The sequence below is a fragment of the Rhinopithecus roxellana genome, chromosome 12 (genome assembly GCF_007565055.1).
Source record: "Rhinopithecus roxellana isolate Shanxi Qingling chromosome 12, ASM756505v1, whole genome shotgun sequence".
NCBI classification, from domain to species: Eukaryota; Metazoa; Chordata; class Mammalia; order Primates; family Cercopithecidae; genus Rhinopithecus; species Rhinopithecus roxellana.
In genome coordinates this window covers 114,498,021-114,516,293 of record NC_044560.1, presented here as the reverse complement: position 1 = coordinate 114,516,293, position 18,273 = coordinate 114,498,021, and the positions used below count along the sequence as shown (strand labels likewise).

The 18,273-nt window shown below is 50.8% G+C and overlaps 2 protein-coding genes across 3 annotated transcripts in view; both read right to left on the bottom strand.

Moving 5' to 3' along the window:
* Positions 1-18,273, bottom strand: part of LOC104675305 (leukocyte-associated immunoglobulin-like receptor 1) — a 75,594-nt gene that overhangs the window by 26,826 nt on the left and 30,495 nt on the right. The window lies entirely within an intron of this gene.
* LOC104666751 (leukocyte immunoglobulin-like receptor subfamily A member 4) lies at positions 10,915-16,886 on the bottom strand. 2 transcript variants are annotated; one of them, XM_010368878.2, is made up of 8 exons: positions 16,776-16,886; positions 16,582-16,617; positions 16,111-16,395; positions 15,651-15,950; positions 14,809-15,105; positions 14,271-14,573; positions 11,409-11,459; positions 10,915-11,259 (listed from the first exon to the last, which is right to left on the bottom strand). In XM_010368878.2, exons 1-8 carry the CDS (start codon positions 16,807-16,809, stop codon positions 11,066-11,068), a joined length of 1,500 nt encoding a protein of 499 aa, XP_010367180.1. In that variant the 5' UTR covers positions 16,810-16,886; the 3' UTR covers positions 10,915-11,065. The 2 variants fall into 2 exon arrangements, with proteins under 2 accessions (XP_010367180.1, XP_030769603.1); XM_030913743.1 differs by having other exon boundaries at positions 14,271-14,543.

Below are 18,273 nucleotides of genomic sequence, written 5' to 3'. Positions count from 1 at the left end.
GCCTGGGCGACAGAGCGAGACTCCGTCTCAAAAAAAAAAAAAAAAAAAGAATTTTATATATTTATTTCAATGTAAACAATTATTCAATCACTTTAATAATCTGTAAATGAGGCCTTTGATTCCTTATAAATAAAAGCTAGGTATACATGATACAGTAATTGGTTTGAGTACATTTATTTTATTTATTTATTTTTGTTTGTTTGTTTGTTTTTAGTTTTTTGTTTTTTTTGAGATGGAGTCTGGCTCTGTCGCCCAGGCTGGAGTGCAGTGGCCGGATCTCAGCTCACTGCAAGCTCCGCCTCCCGGGTCCACGCCATTCTCCTGCCTCAGCCTCCCGAGTAGCTGGGACTACAGGCGACCGCCACCACGCCCGGCTAATTTTTTTGTATTTTTAGTAGAGACGGGGTTTCACAGTGTTAGCCAGGATGGTCTCGATCTCCTGACCTTGCGATCCGCCACCTCAGCCTCCCAAAGTGCTGGGATTACAGGCTTGAGCCACCGCGCCCGGCCTAAAATTCTTATAAATAAAATTTCAAGACACTTCTTAAGTTCATCAATAAACCTCAATTTTAAAAGTTTAGGATAGAAAAACAACGTAAATAAGAAACTATTTTCTAAAGCAAATATATAAATGAAATCAAGTCCCAAATTAAAATGATAAGTTTATATATTCATGTATTGCTTTAAATGTTTCGGAAGAACAGAGAGGAACAGTAGACAAGTGTGCACGGAAAAGGCAGGGTAGAAATGAATGACACACAAGCCGTGCTCTGACTAATTCCCTAACTCATCCAGGGAGCAGGTGCACGGCCCCTCCTTACTCTCAGGAGTTCCCTGAGCACAGAGGCCTCCAGGTGAACACAGGAGGGACCATGTGAGCAGCACCCACAGCTGGGGTGCTTCTCTCTAAAGAAGCAGGTCTTTGGTGGACTCCAGCCTCATCAGAGTCAGATCCCACCGAGGCCTGAGCAGCCTCCTTTCCTGTCCTCAGAGGACCCAGGGACCCCCCAGGTGTGGGTGAGGGGTTCATCCCTCAGGAGCTCTTGGTAATGAGAAATAAGAGCTGCCAAGGGAGCGTCCGTCTGTCCTCTCTCCAACTTGCCTGCCTCTCTTCCTCCTCCATCAGCCCCAGCATCTTCCCCGTGTCCAAGTCAGGCTGGACCCCAACTCCTCCTGACCCAGCCTGTGCTCCTTCCTCTACTCATCACCCATCCTGCAGGACAGGGTCGGGGCCCGGGAGTCATGCATAGCTGTGCTGGGTGTTGCTTTTAGTAGAAAATCTCAACCACTTTGTGTGATACATGAGAGAGGGGAGATTCTAAACCAGTGGGGTTTTTACAAATCTTTGCTTTCTCCTAATATTGTGGCTTCATCTCACGAATCTCAGACCCCAGCACTGATGGATACAATTACACGTACCTGCAGCTGCCTCTCCTGGCTTTCTAACCCTTGCAACACATAGTTATTGGTAGGAGCCCACCAGGCCCAAGGGAGGGTTGGAGACTGGGGCAGGTCTAGGATGAGCCACAACCCAGATGCCCCAGGAGGTCAGAAATGAAAGGGCTTTGGGGGGTCACTTCCAGGCAGTTCCTTCTTATTCGGATGGGAAAACCCAGGGTGGGAGGGGAAAAGGCTTTCTCAGAAGTTCTGAGGTAGGATGAGGGACTTCGGAGGCGGGGACGCAGACACCACCGCAGCTTGAGAACTAGCTAAAACAGGACGGGGGGAGGAGGGTGGAAGTCGCTGTTCTTAAGACACGCCCACCAGCGTGGCCATCTCAGTTTACCATTGCCATGGCAACGCCCGGAAGTTACCGCCCTTTTCCAAGGCAAAGACCCACTGACCGGAAGTTACCACCCTCTTCTAGGAATTTCTGCATACGTGCCCTTTGATTTGCCTATAATTAAAAGCAGGTACAAGAGTGACTGCAGCTGTGTTTCTGAGCGGCTGTTCTGGGCACACTGCCTGCGGGGCAGCCCTGCTACCTGAGGAGCAGTACCTCTGCTGCTGCTGCTGTGCATGGCCGCTTGACGAGACGTTGGCGTAACCCAAAAAAGGGGTTAGGTAACACTAGCTCACCCTTAAATTTTATTTTATTTTATTTGCTCATTTATTACTTATTTTTTGTTTTGAGATGGAGTTTCGCTCTGTTTTCCAGGCTGAAGTGCAATGGCGGTATCTCAGCTCACTGGGATCTCCGCCTCCGGGGTTCAAGGGATTCTTCTGCCTCGGCTCTTAAGTAGGTGGGATTACAGGCATCCGCCACCACGCCCTGCTAATTTTTGCAGTTTTTAGTATAGAGGGGGTTTTACTGTGTTGGCAAGGCGGGTCTTGGACTCTTGATCTCAAGTGATCCACCCACCTCAGCCTCCCACAGTGCTGGGATGACAGGTGTGCTGGGATGACAGGTGTGAGCCACCCCGCCTAAATTCTTTCTTAGGCAAAGCCAAGAACTCTCCTGGGCTATGCCCCAATCTGGGAGCTCACCTTCCCCACATCATCCAGTGACCAAGGAAAGGATGATGAAGACAGCGAGTGAGAGGCAGAGACTTTCAGCTGAGGCAGGGACAATTAGCAGAGAGGCGAGATGGCTGGACAGCAGAGATGGTGACAGTCAGCGATCCGCGGAGGGTTGGCAATGGGTGAGAGACACGGAGAGGTGGCACTGGGCAAGACAGCGAGAGGTTGCTGAGACAGGCGGAGAGAGAGCGAGGACAGGGCAGTCTGTGATCAGGGCTCCAAGAGCGGTCACACTGAGGCCGGAACAATAAACAGCTGCTAATGCTGCAGAGCAGTCATACTAACCAGAGGCTTTACTCTTGGCGCTTGCATCTTTCCCTGGCTGGTGGTGGAGCTCAGCGACGGACACGCAGGTGAGACCCGCGCTCCAACCGGCAGGCCCCTGGGTTACCAGTCCCTGCTCTGGACCCCTGGGTGACAGCTGAGCTCACCCAAGCTGGGGGATCCTGCAAAGACTTTCACCTGGGCCCCATGTGGAAATGTTATTTAGGCTCTTGGGGATGGGGAAGTGTCCCCTTTGCCTCCCCCATAAAATCTGGTGAGCTATATGGGTAATGCGTGCCTTAGACACCTAAACTTCACCAGAATGCAATGCATCCATGTAAGGAACCTGCGTGTGTAGCATCTGAATCTAAAAAAATAGAGTAACATTAAAACAACAACAACATCCAAAAGCCGGGTGAGGTGGCTCACGCCTGTAATCCTAGAAAAGATATTTAATTTGATGGAAAATTTTATAATTCTCTAAAATGTAGATATTGTCTAAATAAATTAGATTTATCAAAGCAAGAACTGTCTTTATTTTGAAAAATATTGTATTTATTTACTCAAACAATGAAGAAGTTAGTGGATTACAATGTGATTTAACTAGTACTAAAATTTGGGAACTATTAGAATGCTGGTAAAGTACAGATTAGTTAAAAGAAATAGGTACTTTAGAAAATCAAGGTAATTTCTGAAAGAATATATAATAATCAATAACAGTTTGGTTCCAGAGTTATAAAGAATGGGGAGAAAAGTGGGAGAGCAAGAAAAGAACACTAATTTATGCACACAAACAGGTTCAGACTTCTTAGGAAGAAAATGTTTTGTCACAACAAATAGCATAAATTTAGCAAATTTGTATTAGAGACCAATAAATAAATCCAAAAAAGAAGAGGGGAGTGGTCTCTGGAATCAGAGAAGAATCTTACAGATGAATTTATATTGTACTAAATAAATGTAGAAAGGGAATAATAAAGGAAAGAGATTCACAAGAAAATATCTGTGAATTTTAGATCAGCTGGGATTATAGATTCCATGTGCCCTTAAAAAACAAGAATTCATGAAAAAGAAAAGACCTTCTCCTTTTCTTTATCAAAGTGATCTTGATTAGATTAGAGAATAAATGAGGCATATTTTACTTCCTGGGAGAGTAACAGGAAAATTCCCATCCCACAGCTCTTACGACTTAGATCTTAGCAGTCAGAACAGAACAAGCTTTCACTGCTGATGAACCGAGTGCAATGACAACTCTGAGAGGCTTTAGCTCTACGTCACAATGGATTGGGAGCAGGTACAAAGCCTGTGGGCTATCAAAGCACTTTGACCTCTGGTAAGAGTCAGAGTCATATTTAGACTTTAAAATACTTATATTCTCTAATTATTTCTACTCCCTAATCCTTAAAAATGTAGCCACTTTATATCAAAAAGATATTTTTATTTCTCTGGATGGAAGAGAGAGTTTCCATTCTTCATGCTTAATCCAGAAATTTTCTTTTTTTTTTTCTTTTTTTTTTTTTTTTTGAGACGGAGTCTCGCTCTGTCGCCCAGGCTGGAGTGCAGTGGCCGGATCTCAGCTCACTGCAAGCTCCGCCTCCCGGGTTCACGCCATTCTCCTGCCTCAGCCTCCCTCCCGAGTAGCTGGGACTACAGGCGCCCGTCACCTCGCCTGGCTCGTTTTTTGTATCTTTTTTAGTAGAGACGGGGTTTCACTGTGTTAGCCAGGATGGTCTCGATCTCCTGACCTCGTGATCCGCCCGTCTCGGCCTCCCAAAGTGCTGGGATTACAGGCTTGAGCCACCGCGCCCAGCCCAGAAATTTTCTATAGACGTAAAATCATCCGTGGAATAAAGTGCATACTGCTCCCCAGGACCTATCAAAAAAGTGATGAAGGTTTATGGTTTTGTACTCATCACAGAAAGTTTTCAGAAACTCACTGGCATCACCAACCAAAGCACAACATGCTGCCACCACAGATATTTCTAAATGTCCGAAGTAGCAGCTTCCGTTAGACAACAGGAGTGTAAGCAGGAGCCAAGAGTGAAACATGCTCTTCACCCTCTTACAAAGACTGTGAGGTTTGGTGTATTTGTCCAGAGAGACTTTTCAAATGCAGCTATGACAGAGAAGGTAGACGAGATGTCAGGCATCCCTGGGGGGAGAAAGTTTGGGTGATTCTGTCTCAGAGAAAATATCCCTGCTTCTTGTTTTTTTTGTTTTGTTTTTTGTTTGTTGTTGTTGTTTTTACTCCGAGGGATAAAACGAATTATATGTCCACATCATCTTTTTATGATAAACATTTCATTCCTCTAAGAATGAGCATCTGAACCTAAAAAATTAGGTCCACTTACCAAATGCCATTTTTTTGCTGCAGAAGTAGCTGCTGCCATCATCACAGTCTGTGCGTCTGTGCAAGAGGGGCACCTTATCCCAGAGATAAAGTTTTGGGACACCATGAGGTCATCTCCTTGCTGACAGGTAATTACCATTTTATCTGTAGGTACAGTGACAGCGTTCACATGGGGATTTGAGATGATCTCAGAAAACCACTTGTGAAATGTTTAAATTACTGTAAGTTACTAATAGCTATTAGTCATGATTAATTGGAGTTAGTTTGGCAGAATATGAAAATAAAATGTTAGTTGTAATTTTTCTTTTTCTTTTCTTTTCTTTTTTGAGATGGATTCTCACTCTGTCGCCCAGGCTGGAGTACAGTGGAGTGATCTCAGCTCACTGCAACCTCCACCTCCTGGATTCAAGTGATTCTTCTGCCTCAGCCTCTTGAGTAGCTGGGACTACAGGCGCGTGCCACCACGCCCGACTTTTTTTTTTTTTTGTATTTGTAGTAGAGATGGGGTTTCACCACATTGGCCAGGCTGGTCTCAAACTCTTGACCTTGTGATCCACCTGCCTCGGCCTCCCAAAGTGCTGGGATTAGAGGCATGAGCCACTGCCCCTGGCCATGTAATTACTTTTTTTAAGGACACTGAAAATAGGCCTCCAATCTCTTCTGGCTTCTAAGATTTCTACTGAGAAGTCTGCTTCTCACCTGATGGGCTCCCCTTGTAGGTGACTTCTCCTTTTTTTCTAGCTGCCTTTAAGGTCTTTTTCATTTGCATTTACATTGATAAATCTGATGACTATGTACCTTGGGGATGGTCATCTTATATATAATATCTGGCTGGATGTCTCTATGTTTCTTGGATTTGTGTGTCAAACTCTCTAGCGAGTTTAGGAAAATATTCATGGACTATATCCTCAAATATATTTTCCAAGTTGCTTATTTTCTCTCCTCTTTCAGGAATGCTGACAAGTCATATATTTGATCTCTTTAGATAATATATTTCTCAGAGATTTTGTTCATTTTTAAAAATATTTTTTCTTAAATTTGACTGATTTGATTCAAACAAGTCTTCAAGCTTTGACATTCTTTTCCTCAGCTTGGTCTATTCTGCTGTTAACGCTTCTCCACGTATTATGAAATTCATGTCGTGAATTTTTCAACTCAAGTAGTTCAGTTTGGGTCTTTCTTAAAATGTAATCGTTCATGTCATTAATCATGTTACTGGATTGCTTGGGTTCCCTGGATTGAGTTTCAACTTTGTTCTTGATTTGAATGATCTTCCTTGCGATCCACATTCCAAATTCTACGTTTGTCATTTGAGACAATTCATACTGATTAAGGACAATTTCTGGGGAGTTCGTGGGCTGGTTTGGAGAAACTTGGAGTTATTTCCCTGATTTTTTTCTCATTGTGGAGGGTTGCTATTCCTTTCATTGCAAGGGTATAAATCGAGTATAGTCTGTTGGCTTTATTTCTGGAAGTTTTCAGACAACTAAGGCATTGATGAATTCTTGTTCTTGGTTTCTTCTAGGCGGTAGAATTGAGTAGTGATTTTGGGTGTTGTCGTTTGGCTGTGATCCAGTAGATGGCGCCTGAGAGCAACAGGCAACAGGCTCACACTCCACTACGTGGTGCCTTTGCTCGACCTTGATACTTTTGAAAAGGTCAGAGCCATTTTTTTGTTTTTGTTTTCTGAGTCAGGGTCTCACTTTGTCCCCCAGGCTGGAGTGCAGTGGCACGATCTTGGATCACTGCAGCCTCAACCTTCCCAGGCTCAGGTGGGTGATCCTCCCACCTCAGCCCCTGAAGTAGCTGGGACTATAGGCGTGTGCCACCACACTCCACTAATTTTTGTATTTTCAGTAGAGAGGACGTCTCACCATGTTGCCCAGGCTGGTCTCGAACTCCTGGGCTTAAGCGGTCCTCCTGCCTCGGCCTCCCCAAGTGCTGGGATTACAGGTGTGAACCACCATGCTCTGATGTTTCTTCATGTGTAACAGGACGAGCCACGGACAAAACCCCTCAGACACCGAGATAGTGAAGGGAGTGGCTTTACTCAGCTGGGAGCCTCCGCAGGCTAGCGTCTTAAAATCACGATTCTAAGGGAGTCTGTGTGAGAGGGTCGTGATCTGATTGACCAAGCCAGGGGGTACGTGACAGGGGCTGCGAGCAGAGCACTGGTGGTCAGAGTGAAACAGAACAGAACGGGAGGTTTCACAATGTCCTTCCAGACAATGTCTGGAATCTACAGATAACAACAGTTGCTAGGTCAGGGGTCGAATTTTTACTACCAGGCTTAGGTCAGGCAGGCCCAGGCCTGGTTTCGGATCTGGTTCCTAGGTGCCGGGCTACCTGCCTTTAGTTTAGCTTTTAGTCAAATACATCCCTTGTCCTCCTCTGGTTCTGCAGATCTCACTGTCACTTACACTCTAGTCTCTGGCCCCAGAAGCCCTTGTTCCCCTCATTCCACCCTCACACTTGGGGCTTGCCTGGGAGTGAGATCCACAGCAACCTGTCTGATGCCTCAAAGAACGGTTGGGATTAAGACGGGACTTCCTCACCTAAGAACAGGAGCCCCAGGGAGTCCCTGGGTTCTGACCACACCTGAAGGGTGTTCCGACTTCCTCACCTGAGAACAGGAACCTCAGGGAGTTCCTGGGGTCCAACTACACCTGAAGGGTGTTCCGACTCCTCACCTAAGAACAGGAACCTCAGGGAGTTCCTGGGTTCTGACCACACCTGAAGGGTGTTCCGACTTCCTCACTTGAGAACAGGAGCCTCAGGGAGTTGCTGGGTTCGACCACACCTGAAGGGTGTTCCTGTTATTGCCATAGCGTCTGAACACCCACCTGTGGCTGAGGGTCATGGAGCCCACAGGGAACAGGGCTTGGGACTGTCCACTAGGGTGTTGCTGAGTCTAGGGTGCAGGAGAGACTGAGTTCTCCTTCCTCAGTCAGAATCAATCTGTCCCATTGCAGCTGTGAGCCACACTGGAGGGTCCTCTCTTAAAGTCACAACAGGCTCAGGGGGGCTGAGAAGGTAGATTTGCTGTAGAATCCTAGGAGAGAACGCGGCAGTGTGATCTCTGAGGCTCAAGCCTCCCACCTTATCCCTTAGGGCTGGGCTGTGAGGGAGAGACCCCTGAGAGCAGACCCCTTTCCTGAGGACTGGGACCCCAAGGTGTCCTCCCACCTGTCACCACCAGCTCCAGGGGGTCAGTGAGCTCTGACAAGTCACTGGGGCTGAAATAGTGACAGTAATGTCATCCTACATGTTCATTTGTTATGGATGTGATAGGAGAACTCAGCCTGTCTCCAGGCTGTACTGGGCTCTGTCTGTCCCAGGGCACTGGGCTTCCCTCTCTTTTTTTTTTTTTTTTATGTTTTGTAGACGGAGTCTTGCTCTGTCACCAGGCTGGAGTGCAGTGGCACAATCTCGGCTCAGTGAAACTTCTGCCTCCCAGGTTCAAGCGATTCTCCTGCCTCAGCCTCCCAAGTAGTTGGGACTACAAGAGCCCACCACCACGCCCAGCTAAGTTTTGTATTTTTAGTAGAGACAGGGTTTCACCATGTTGGCCAGGCTGGTCTCGATCTCTTGACTTCATGATCCGCCCACCTTGGCCTCTCAAAAGTGCTGGGATTACAGGCGTGAGCCACCGCACCCGGCCCTGGGCTTCCCTCTTTATCCAGCCGGTACTCCTGGGCCTCCAGGTTCCCCTGACACCAGACACACAGGCCTCTCCCAGGTGATCACAGAGCCTGTCTCAGCCCATGGGGAGGGTTTGGGGAAGGAATGGTTCCTGAAATGGAACCAGAGACTGGATCCCAAGATCTCTTTCACTCCTGGTTCTCCAGCTTAGTCCAAAACCCCTCTCTGTTTTATCACCCTCAGCCCAGAACGACTGTGCCCCCCAACCCCGACAGCCCAGGGGCTGGAGTAAGAGGGAGGCTCGTGGAGAACCTGGTAGCCCCTTCTCCCTCCATCACTGACTGAGGCAGAGAAGCACGAACATCGTGATGCCTGCTCTGGGGGCTCCAGCTGTGGGAGAGGAGACCACAGGGCCCTCCAAGACAGAGAGATACACGGATGTGGTCGCTCAGAGCCTGCTGCTGTCCGTCCAGGTCCCCACAGCTGTGGACCCACAGGAAGGGAAACTGCTTTTCCCTGGGCCTGGCTCTGGTTTTCCCTGGGTGGGGGGGGGGGGGGGCGCTCAGGAGGACCCCAGACCCTCCGGACACATGAGCCTCTGCTCCCCTCCCCTGCCCCAGGTCACCGTCACTGCTGCAGGTGGGAAAGGACAGGCTCCTATGATCAGGTCCTGGGAGGCTTCCCTGGGAGGTCTCCTCTCCCAGGAGGTCCCAGCTGGGAGTCAGAGCTGAAAGGAACTTTCCCACCCGGAGGCCTCTCGCCTTTACACTTGGAGAAACTGAGGCCCAGGCAGGGGAGGGGCCTGTCCACGTCACCATCTCCAGAGGGGCCTCAAACTGATGACGGAACTCAGCCCTTCCTCCCTGGGACCCCGCCCACCTCCCACCCAAAGGCCCTCACTCACCACTGTGGAGGCCTGACCCCATGGGGGTGAGGGGCTGGTCCTCAGGGCCTGTTGGGGCAGGACGGGGAGGTGAGGGCTGGGACTGCCCTGCTCCCCACGTCAGCCTGGCTGCTCCTTCCCCAGGCTGGGCCCCAACATCTCCCTCTGCCTAGACCCCTGCCTGCACCAGCCCAGCCTGAGCCCCTGGGAGCCTGTGGCCCCTCCTCTGGCTCTGGAGGGAAGCCGGTGCTTGAGTCCTTGAGGGGAATGGGATCCTCTGGGAGACTCAGGACTGCCCTGCGGGAGGCCGCCCTCTCTCCGAGCCCAGAGGCCTCAATGACTCACCAGGTGTGGAGGAGGAGCCTGTGGGTTGGGGGCTGGGATCCCTGGAGGTCCTGCGAATGAGCACAGAAAGGGACTGGGGAATTGGAGCTATCCTGCAGTCCCCACCTCCACTCAAAGCTCTCCCCTCCATCTGCCTGATGGCCTCTCCAAGACCTTCCCTCTTCCCACCTAGCACCTTCTGGACTCCAGGTGAAGGAGAAGAGGGAGAACCCCTGTTGGCCTCTTCTCCTCTGAGGGGCGAATTCCTCTGTGGCTGAGCCTCCCTCAGAGCCCCCTTCACTCCATCTCTGCCCAGAGCGCTCCTGGGGGCAGGGCCTCAGCTGAACCTTCGAACTTAGAGAGGACAGGGTCAGGACCTTTCACCCAAGACCAACCCAAGACCACCAGCTCCGACTGGGGTGTGACAGCAGGTCAGGGAAGGTGCAGTCATGTGAGAATCTTGAAGCTGCCCATGAAGGGAGTGTTTATACCACAGTCATCAACAAATTCCACAAATAAATGCTTTTTAGAAAACGTTTTTGTCGTTGTTCAGGAAGCCAGTCTATGGGTATAACAGCAGGCTCTTCCATCAGACACCTCTCTTTTGATTCCTAGTGACTGTATTTCTAGAGAAACTACAGATGAAGAGTGACAGGTGGTAGGGCATCACTTTAAACTTAAATTTTGCAAATGCAAATCTGATTTTTGCACATGGATTTAATTATCAAAAGCAATTCCATGTTATGAGCTGAAGAGATAGTCCCAGTAATACACATCAGAAAATGCACTAGCTAGAAATAAAGAAAGATGTATTACCTGAAAGTGGAGCAGAGTGTGAGGTCACAGAGGGGCGGACCCAAACTCACCATAGGGGCAAAGCCTTACATCATAGGGAAGAAAAAGGAAGGGAGGGGCAGTCAAGGAGAGTCAACAATGAGGAGGAGAGCACCACAGTTTAATGGAGGAAGCATCTTCTACAGACACCCAGACATCTTCCTGCGCCTGACCCATGCTTCTTCCCCTTGATATTCTCAGCAGACACTTCCCCAACTGCTGCCCCAGTCTTGCAGAACCTCCTGGGATCATCAGATCTGTTCCTGAGGCTCCACCACTCTGAAGGGTGCATTGTCTTCTCTGCTGTTCACCTCCTGGCTGCACCTTGTGGGGCTTCTCTGACTCTGCTGAGCCTCAAATAACAGAATCCCAAGGAACACCAGGACCAAGCCAGCTATGCCCATGCGGATGAGATTCTCCACTGTGTAATCCTGGAGGTGTGGGACTAGGGAAGGTGGACAAAGAGGTCACAGAGGTCAGGGCAGATCACAATTACCCAGGACCCCTGGATGTCCACCCAGGGTACCCACCTCCCCTTGACAGGACCTGACCCTCTGTGCCCAGCCCCATAACTGGGAGCCTCTCCTCACTCACCAGTCTTAGAATCTGACTTATTTTGTGCTGGATTGAGGGTCTCAGTTGCTCCTAAAAATCAAAGAACAAGGATGTTGGTGAGAAGCTGAAGAGCCTGTCCCCTGGGCTCTGCTTTCTTATATTCCTCCATCTCTCATGGCGTGGCTTTATGTAGATCCTTAGTGAACACATTCTCTGCTCTAGCAGGCCTCCCCTGGTATGTCATTGGGTTTTTCAACCTCTCTGTGCTCTGGGAATTCAGATCTTGTGCCTGAGTCACTTTGGAATAACATTTACTTGAGCCCAAGAGCTCAGGACTAGTGAGAAGAATGATCTCCCAACTAGAAAGAATTGAGCTCTTGTGTGCTGTCTTGGATGTGCAATCTTGTGCAACAAGAACACAAAAACTAATTCCCCCAGAGATAGAAATTTCCATTTTTCAGTGGATGAGGACCCAGTCTCTGTGGGTGAGGAGTTGGTCCTCAGCCACTCTTGAAAGTCAGGAGTACAAGGACTGAAGGCTGCGACAGCCCCTGCTGCATGCTGCCTCAGCCAGCTCTCCTGTGGTTTCATCATTCGTTTACTGTCTTGTTAACTAATTCTTCATCTAGTTAGGAACACCAACAATGTGATATACTTAAATATGAAAATGTATTTTTTTTCTAAATGATAATGACTGAGTGGGACAGAAAAACATCATTTCTGCTTTTTTGAAGTATGAACCCAGATTGGAAGGTGAAAGCAAATATTTGAAAACATACCCAAACTTAAAGTAAAATAAAAAATAAAAACAAATTAATATAAAAAAGATGAAAAATATTAAGCATAGGAATGAATACTTGAATATATGTTTGTGTCTATACAGGTACATAGTACATATATTCTTATAAAATATATGTGATTAACATGGTTTGCATTTGTGTCCCTTTGAAATCTCATGTTGAATTTTAATCCCCAATGTTGGAGGAGAGGCCCAGTGGGAGGTAACTGGTTCGTGGGAGCCGACTTCCCCCTTGCTGCTCTCGTGATAGTGAGTTGTCATGAGATCTTGTTATTTAAAAATGGGCAACACCTCCCCGTTCTCTCTCTTCCTCCTATTCCAGCCATAGAAGACGTTCCTGCTTTCCCTCCACCTTCCGCCATGATTGTAAGTTTCCTGAGGCCTCCCCAGCCATGCTTCCTGTATGGCCTGTGGAACCGTGAGTCAGTTAAACCTCTTCCTTTATAAATTACCCAATCTCAAGTAGGTTTCTGTTTGTTTGTTTTTGAGATGGAGTCTTTCTCTGTCCCCCAGGCTGGAGAGCAGTGGTGCCATCTCAGCTCACTGCAGCCTCTGCCTCCCAGGTTCCAGAGATTCTCCTGCCTCAGCCTCCTGGGTAGTTGAGATTACAGGCACACGCCACCATGACCAGCTAATTTTTGTATTTTTGGTAGAGACAGGGTTTCGCCATGTTGGCCAGGCTGGTCTTTAACTCCTGACCTCAGGTGATCCGCCTGCCTTGGCCTCCCAAAGTGCTGGGATTACAGGCGTGAGCCATCGTGCCCAGCCTCAGGTAGTTCTTTTTTTTTTTTTTTGAGGCAGAGTCTCGCTCTGTTATCCAGGCTGGAGTGCAGTGGCGCGATCTCAGCTCACTGCAAGCTCCGCTTCCCAGGTTCACGCCATTCTGCTGCCTCAGCCTCCCAAGTAGCTGGGACTACAGGCACCCGCCACCACGCCCAGCTAATTTTTTTGGTATGTTTAGTAGAGACGGGGTTTCACCATGTTAGCCAGGATGGTCTCGATCTCCTGACCTCATGATCCACCCGCCTCGGCCTCCTAAAGTGCTGGGATGACAGGCGTGAGCCACCGCGCCCGGCCCATCAGGTAGTTCTTTATAGCAATGTGAGAATAGATGAATACAATGATTGTAGATACATGTGTATATGTAGCTTTAGATATTTGTTTTAAAAAATATATGTAACTACATACATATTCATAGTTGAGGTGAGAAAGAGGGGCTTACAATTTGGAAATATAAAAGTGAAATTTCCAATTTTTTATGGCTGATATAAACATCAGCCCCAGCGTCTTCCCTTTGTCCACATCAGGCCTGGAACCCCGGACCCCAAATCCTGCTCAGATAGGGGAGGACAGACCTAGCTCCTCCACCCATCATCGCTGCTCCCTCCTTCCTGCCTGGTCCTAGGACACCTCCCTCCCACTGACCAGCACAGAGGGAACACCTGCCCCATCCTTGGGGCCCCAGGAAGCCACGTGGACCATGCCCCTATCGTCCACTCTCCCCTCTGCTCCCTTTCCTGAATATTGGAGATAAGGTTGAGACGAGTCTAGAATATTATACTGGGTCAGAGTAACTGCGCTTTCATCTCCCATGGGGTCAGGACTTAGAGGTTGGGACACCTAGACGTTGATTCTGAGATGGAGACATCAGGAGGGGAGCGTGTGGGGTCTCTGTCTTCCAACCTCAGTCTAATCTCATCTCCTCCGAGGCTCACCCCCACCTCCTTCCAGCCCTCTCCACTCTTTACCGTACTGTGACTTCAGGGGTGGGAGGCCAGAGTGGGAAGTCCCCATCTATTTCCATACTCCGCTGGGCTAGACCCTCCCCAGGGTGGGAGGTTCCTGTGTATTTCCACCCTCCCATGGGCTGGGCCCTCCCCTGTGGACCCTCCCCCTTCACTCTCCTGTTTTCTTAGTGTCCTGAGCTCTCTTGGGGGCAGGACCTAAGCTGAGAGAGGCTCAGGGCTCAGAGAGGCTGGTGCTGATGGAGGAAGAAGAGGAGTGGGCAAGTGAGACAGACGGACGGACATGCCCTTGGAAGCTCTCCTTTTCATTTCCAAGAACCTCTTTGAGCTCAGAGAGGACAGGGTCAGGGCCCTCACCTGGAACCATGAGCTCCAGGGGCTCACTGGAGTGAGACAGCAGGTAGGGGTTGGAGCTGCGTGAGCCGTAGCACCTGTAGGTCCCCGCGTGGGCCGAGGTCACAGGACTCATGGGGAATTCAGCCTGGTACTGCTGAGCTCTGTAAGTGGATCTCAGACGCAGTGGGGGATGGGCTGCCCCCTCCTTGGTCAGAAGGAAAGTGAACATCGGACCCCATGACTGACACAGCAAGGTCACCTTCTCTCCTGAGGCCACCGTGGGGCCCAGCTGCACTGAGAGGGAGGGTCTGTCAGGGATCTGTCCTAGAGACAAGAAGGATGAGCGAAGGGTTGCCCCACCTTGTTCTGAGCTGAGCCACCCCAGGCCTCTCTCTGGGACCCTCAGTCTGAGTCTCCCCTCCCTGCCCATCCCCTGCCTCTGTCTGTCTTTCCTTCCTTTGGGAACCCCCCGCCCCCATCCCAGCCATCACCACCTGGGCTCCCCCGGCAGGGCCTGTGCAGAGCCTGGGTCCCTGACTGTACCCGCTGGGCTCCTCACCTGCGATCAGGATGTCCAGGGGGTCGCTGGGGGCTGACCACTCGGAGGAGACATTGTGTGCACCGTAGCATCTGTACTGGCCCCCGTGGGAGCCCCTCACAGGGTTCAGGGTGAAGCTGGCCTGGGAGAGCCCAGCCTGGGACTGCTGTCCAGGGCGCTGGGGGAGGTCATCACCCCCCTCCTTGTACAGAGCGTATCTGATGTAGCCGACATCAGAGCCACACTGGAGGGTCAAGTTCTCTCCAGGGGCCAGGACAGGGCCCTGCAGGGTCAGGAGGGAGGGCTTCCTAGATACGCCTGGAGGGAAAGACGAGTCGGGACTCGGAGGGGCTGGTTCCTCCTGCGCCCCTTCCTTCTGGAGCCTTCCTCACTAGGGTTTCCAGTGTCCTTGTTTTTTTCTCATCCTGTATTTGTGTCCCCAGGGCCCCCGTCTTCCCCTCATCTTTTCTTCTTCGTGGGCTAGCCTGAAGGTAAGGCTCCCAACAGCTCACCCGGTGCCCTGACTTTGTGTAAGGAAAAGCTACAGCTTCTTTTTTTTTTTTGAGACGGAGTCTTGCTCTGCCGCCCAGGCTGGAGTGCAGTGGCCGGATCTCAGCTCACTGCAAGCTCCGCCTCCCGGGTTCCCGCCAGTCTCCTGCCTCAGCCTCCCGAGTAGCTGGGACTACAGGCGCCCGCCACCTCGCCCGGCTAGTTTTTGTATTTTTTAGTAGAGACGGGGTTTCACCGTGTTAGCCAGGATGGTCTCGATCTCCTGACCTCGTGATCCGCCCGTCTCGGCCTCCCAAAGTGCTGGGATTACAGGCTTGAGCCACCATGCCTGGCCACGAGCTACGGCTTCTTACCTGACACCAGTAGCTGCAGGGGGTCACTGGGTTCCGACCACACGTACGGGGTGTTGTTTTCAAAGCCATAGCATCTGAACGTACCCCTGTTGCTGAAGGTCAGGGGACCCACAGGGAACAGGGCCTGGAACTTTCCATGGTTGTGTTGGTGTGAGTCCAGGGTCCAGGAGAGCCTGTGGTCTCCTTCCTCGATCAGAGTGAACCTGCCCAGTCCCAGCCGTGAGGCACACCGGAGGGTCACATTCACTCCTGAGGTCACCACAGGGCTCGGCAGGGCGGACAGGCTGGGCCTGCTGTAGGCTTTCAGGAGAGCAAAGGGCAGCTGTGTTTACGTGGGGCTCACACCTCCCACTTTATCCCACAAGGCTGGGCTGTGAGAGGGGTGACCCCTTGGGAGCTGAGAGCTGACCCCCTTCCCGAGGGCAGAGCCTGGGGCTGGGACCCCTGAGTGTCCTCTCACCTGTCACCACCAGCTCCAGGGGGTCGCTGGGCTCCGACCAGCCTGCAGGGCTGTGATAGTGACAGCGATACCGCCCTGTGTGTCCCCACATCATGGATGGGATGGAGAATTTGACCTTGTTTTCAGACTCCAGGGTTTTTAACATGTGCCTCGACGTTGAGTTTCCCTCTTTATCCAGACGGTACACCTGGGCCTCCAGGGTGCCCTGACACCAGATGGTCACGGGCTTTCTCCAGATGATCACGGGACCTGGCTCGGCCCACAGGATGGGTTTGGGTAGGTTCTCTGGAAGGAAATCACAGGTTAGGTCTGAAGATGTCCCCCACCCTCAGATTCCAGCTCTCAGCCCCAGGACCCCCCGTCATCCCCATCAGTCAGCCCAGAACTGCTGTCTCCACCCCCAGCTGCCCGGGGGTGGTCCCTTGTCCCCAGAGAGGAGGAGGGACCTAGGACAGCCAGGGACAGACTCACCTGCCTGCAGGCAGGTCCTGGGGCCCAGGCTCAGCCCTGGAAGAGAGTTCCCTGTGAGAGATTTGCCCCCAAAGCCTGAGCAGGTCTTCTTCTTTTCCTTGAGCCCCTGGGATGTCCTGATTGCCCAGGGCCTGGCTATGGATTGGGGTCTCTCTCCTAGACTAGGGTCTCTCCTCCCCCTCTTAAGATCTCACCAAAGCAGAGGAGGGTTGTGAGAATGGGGGTCATGGCATCTCCTCCTCCTGGCCCTGGCTGGGCAGGCAGATGTGAGCACGGTGCCCGTAGACAGACAGACACAAGGTGTGCAGGCACACGGAGGCTGGGTCCTCCCCATCACGAGGTCATCCCATCAGCAGCCCCACAGGAAGAGGAACTGCCCCTCCCCAGGAGCCTGGCTCTCATTTCCCAGGGCTTGTCGTGGGGGTGCACACCAGGCTCTCTGGAGATATTTCAGACACAAATGGGGACTCACAAGGGGGTCATTAAGAAGGACGTTTTTGGCTGGGTGTTGTGGCTCACACCTGTAATCCCAGCACTTTGGGAGGCCAAGGTGGGTGGATCACTTGAGGTCAGGAGTTCCAGACCAGCCTGGCCAACATGGCACAACCCCGTCTCTACTAAAAATACAAAAATGAGCCAGGCGTGGTGGCACAAGCCTGTAATCCTAGCTATTTGGGAGGCTGAGGCAGGAGAACCACTTAAACTCAGGAGACGGAGGTTGCAGTGAGCCAAGATCACGTCACTGCACTCCAGCCTGGGCAACAAGAACAAAACTCCATCTCAAAAAAAAAAAAAAAAAAAAGGACATTTCCACCTCTATGTGGCACAGCAAAGGAAGTCCAGGTTCCTCACAGACAGGGAAGAACCAGGGATCCAGGTGAAGGTGGGACGCTGTGGTTCCCCCTCTTCCATGTTTGTAGATGGGCACTGCCATATCTCTGCTTCCTGGTGGGAGCCCATGAGGGGCAGAAAGAGAGCTGGGCTCCTGCCCCTCCCCAGGACCCCAGCTCTCATTTCCCCAGGGCTTGTCCTGGGGGTGCACACCAGGCTCTCTGGAGATATTACAGACAGAAATGAGCTCTCCCCTCACTTTGGCTGCATCTATCTATTCTGTCCTTGTCTCACCAAGGGCCAGGATGTAGCAAACAGAGCCGGGGTCTTCCTGATTCAGCCCCTTCCAGGTGAGAGGGACTAACGGCTCCTCCTTCCCTCTCGGAGTCTCCCCATGGAGGAGGCTCCATCTCCCCTGTGTGTGTGTGTGAAAAACAGGCTGTGTGTGGTATTGCCACACCTGAACATCTGTCCCACGCGTGAGTGGGAGGTCACATTGGACTCCGCCTTGCCAGCCACCACCTTGGGCAGATGCTAAGTTTGGAAAAGTTGATGCTCCTGGACAGTAGGAGCTGCAACCATCCCCTCGGGACAGGCCTGATTTCTGAGTCATCTCTGGGAGAAGTGTTCTTTGTAAGATCATGTGCATGGGGGAGATGGACAGCATGCAGTATATTTGAGAAGAGATAGCCGACTAGAAATTACATAGGCAGATGTTGCTGTGGTGTTGTGGGTAGAATTAACACACTTAAAAATCAATTCTATGGCCGGGCACGGTGGCTCACGCCTGTAATCCCAGCACTTTGGGAGCCCAGGCGGGTGAATCACCTGAGGTCAGGAATTCAAGACCAGCCTGGCCAA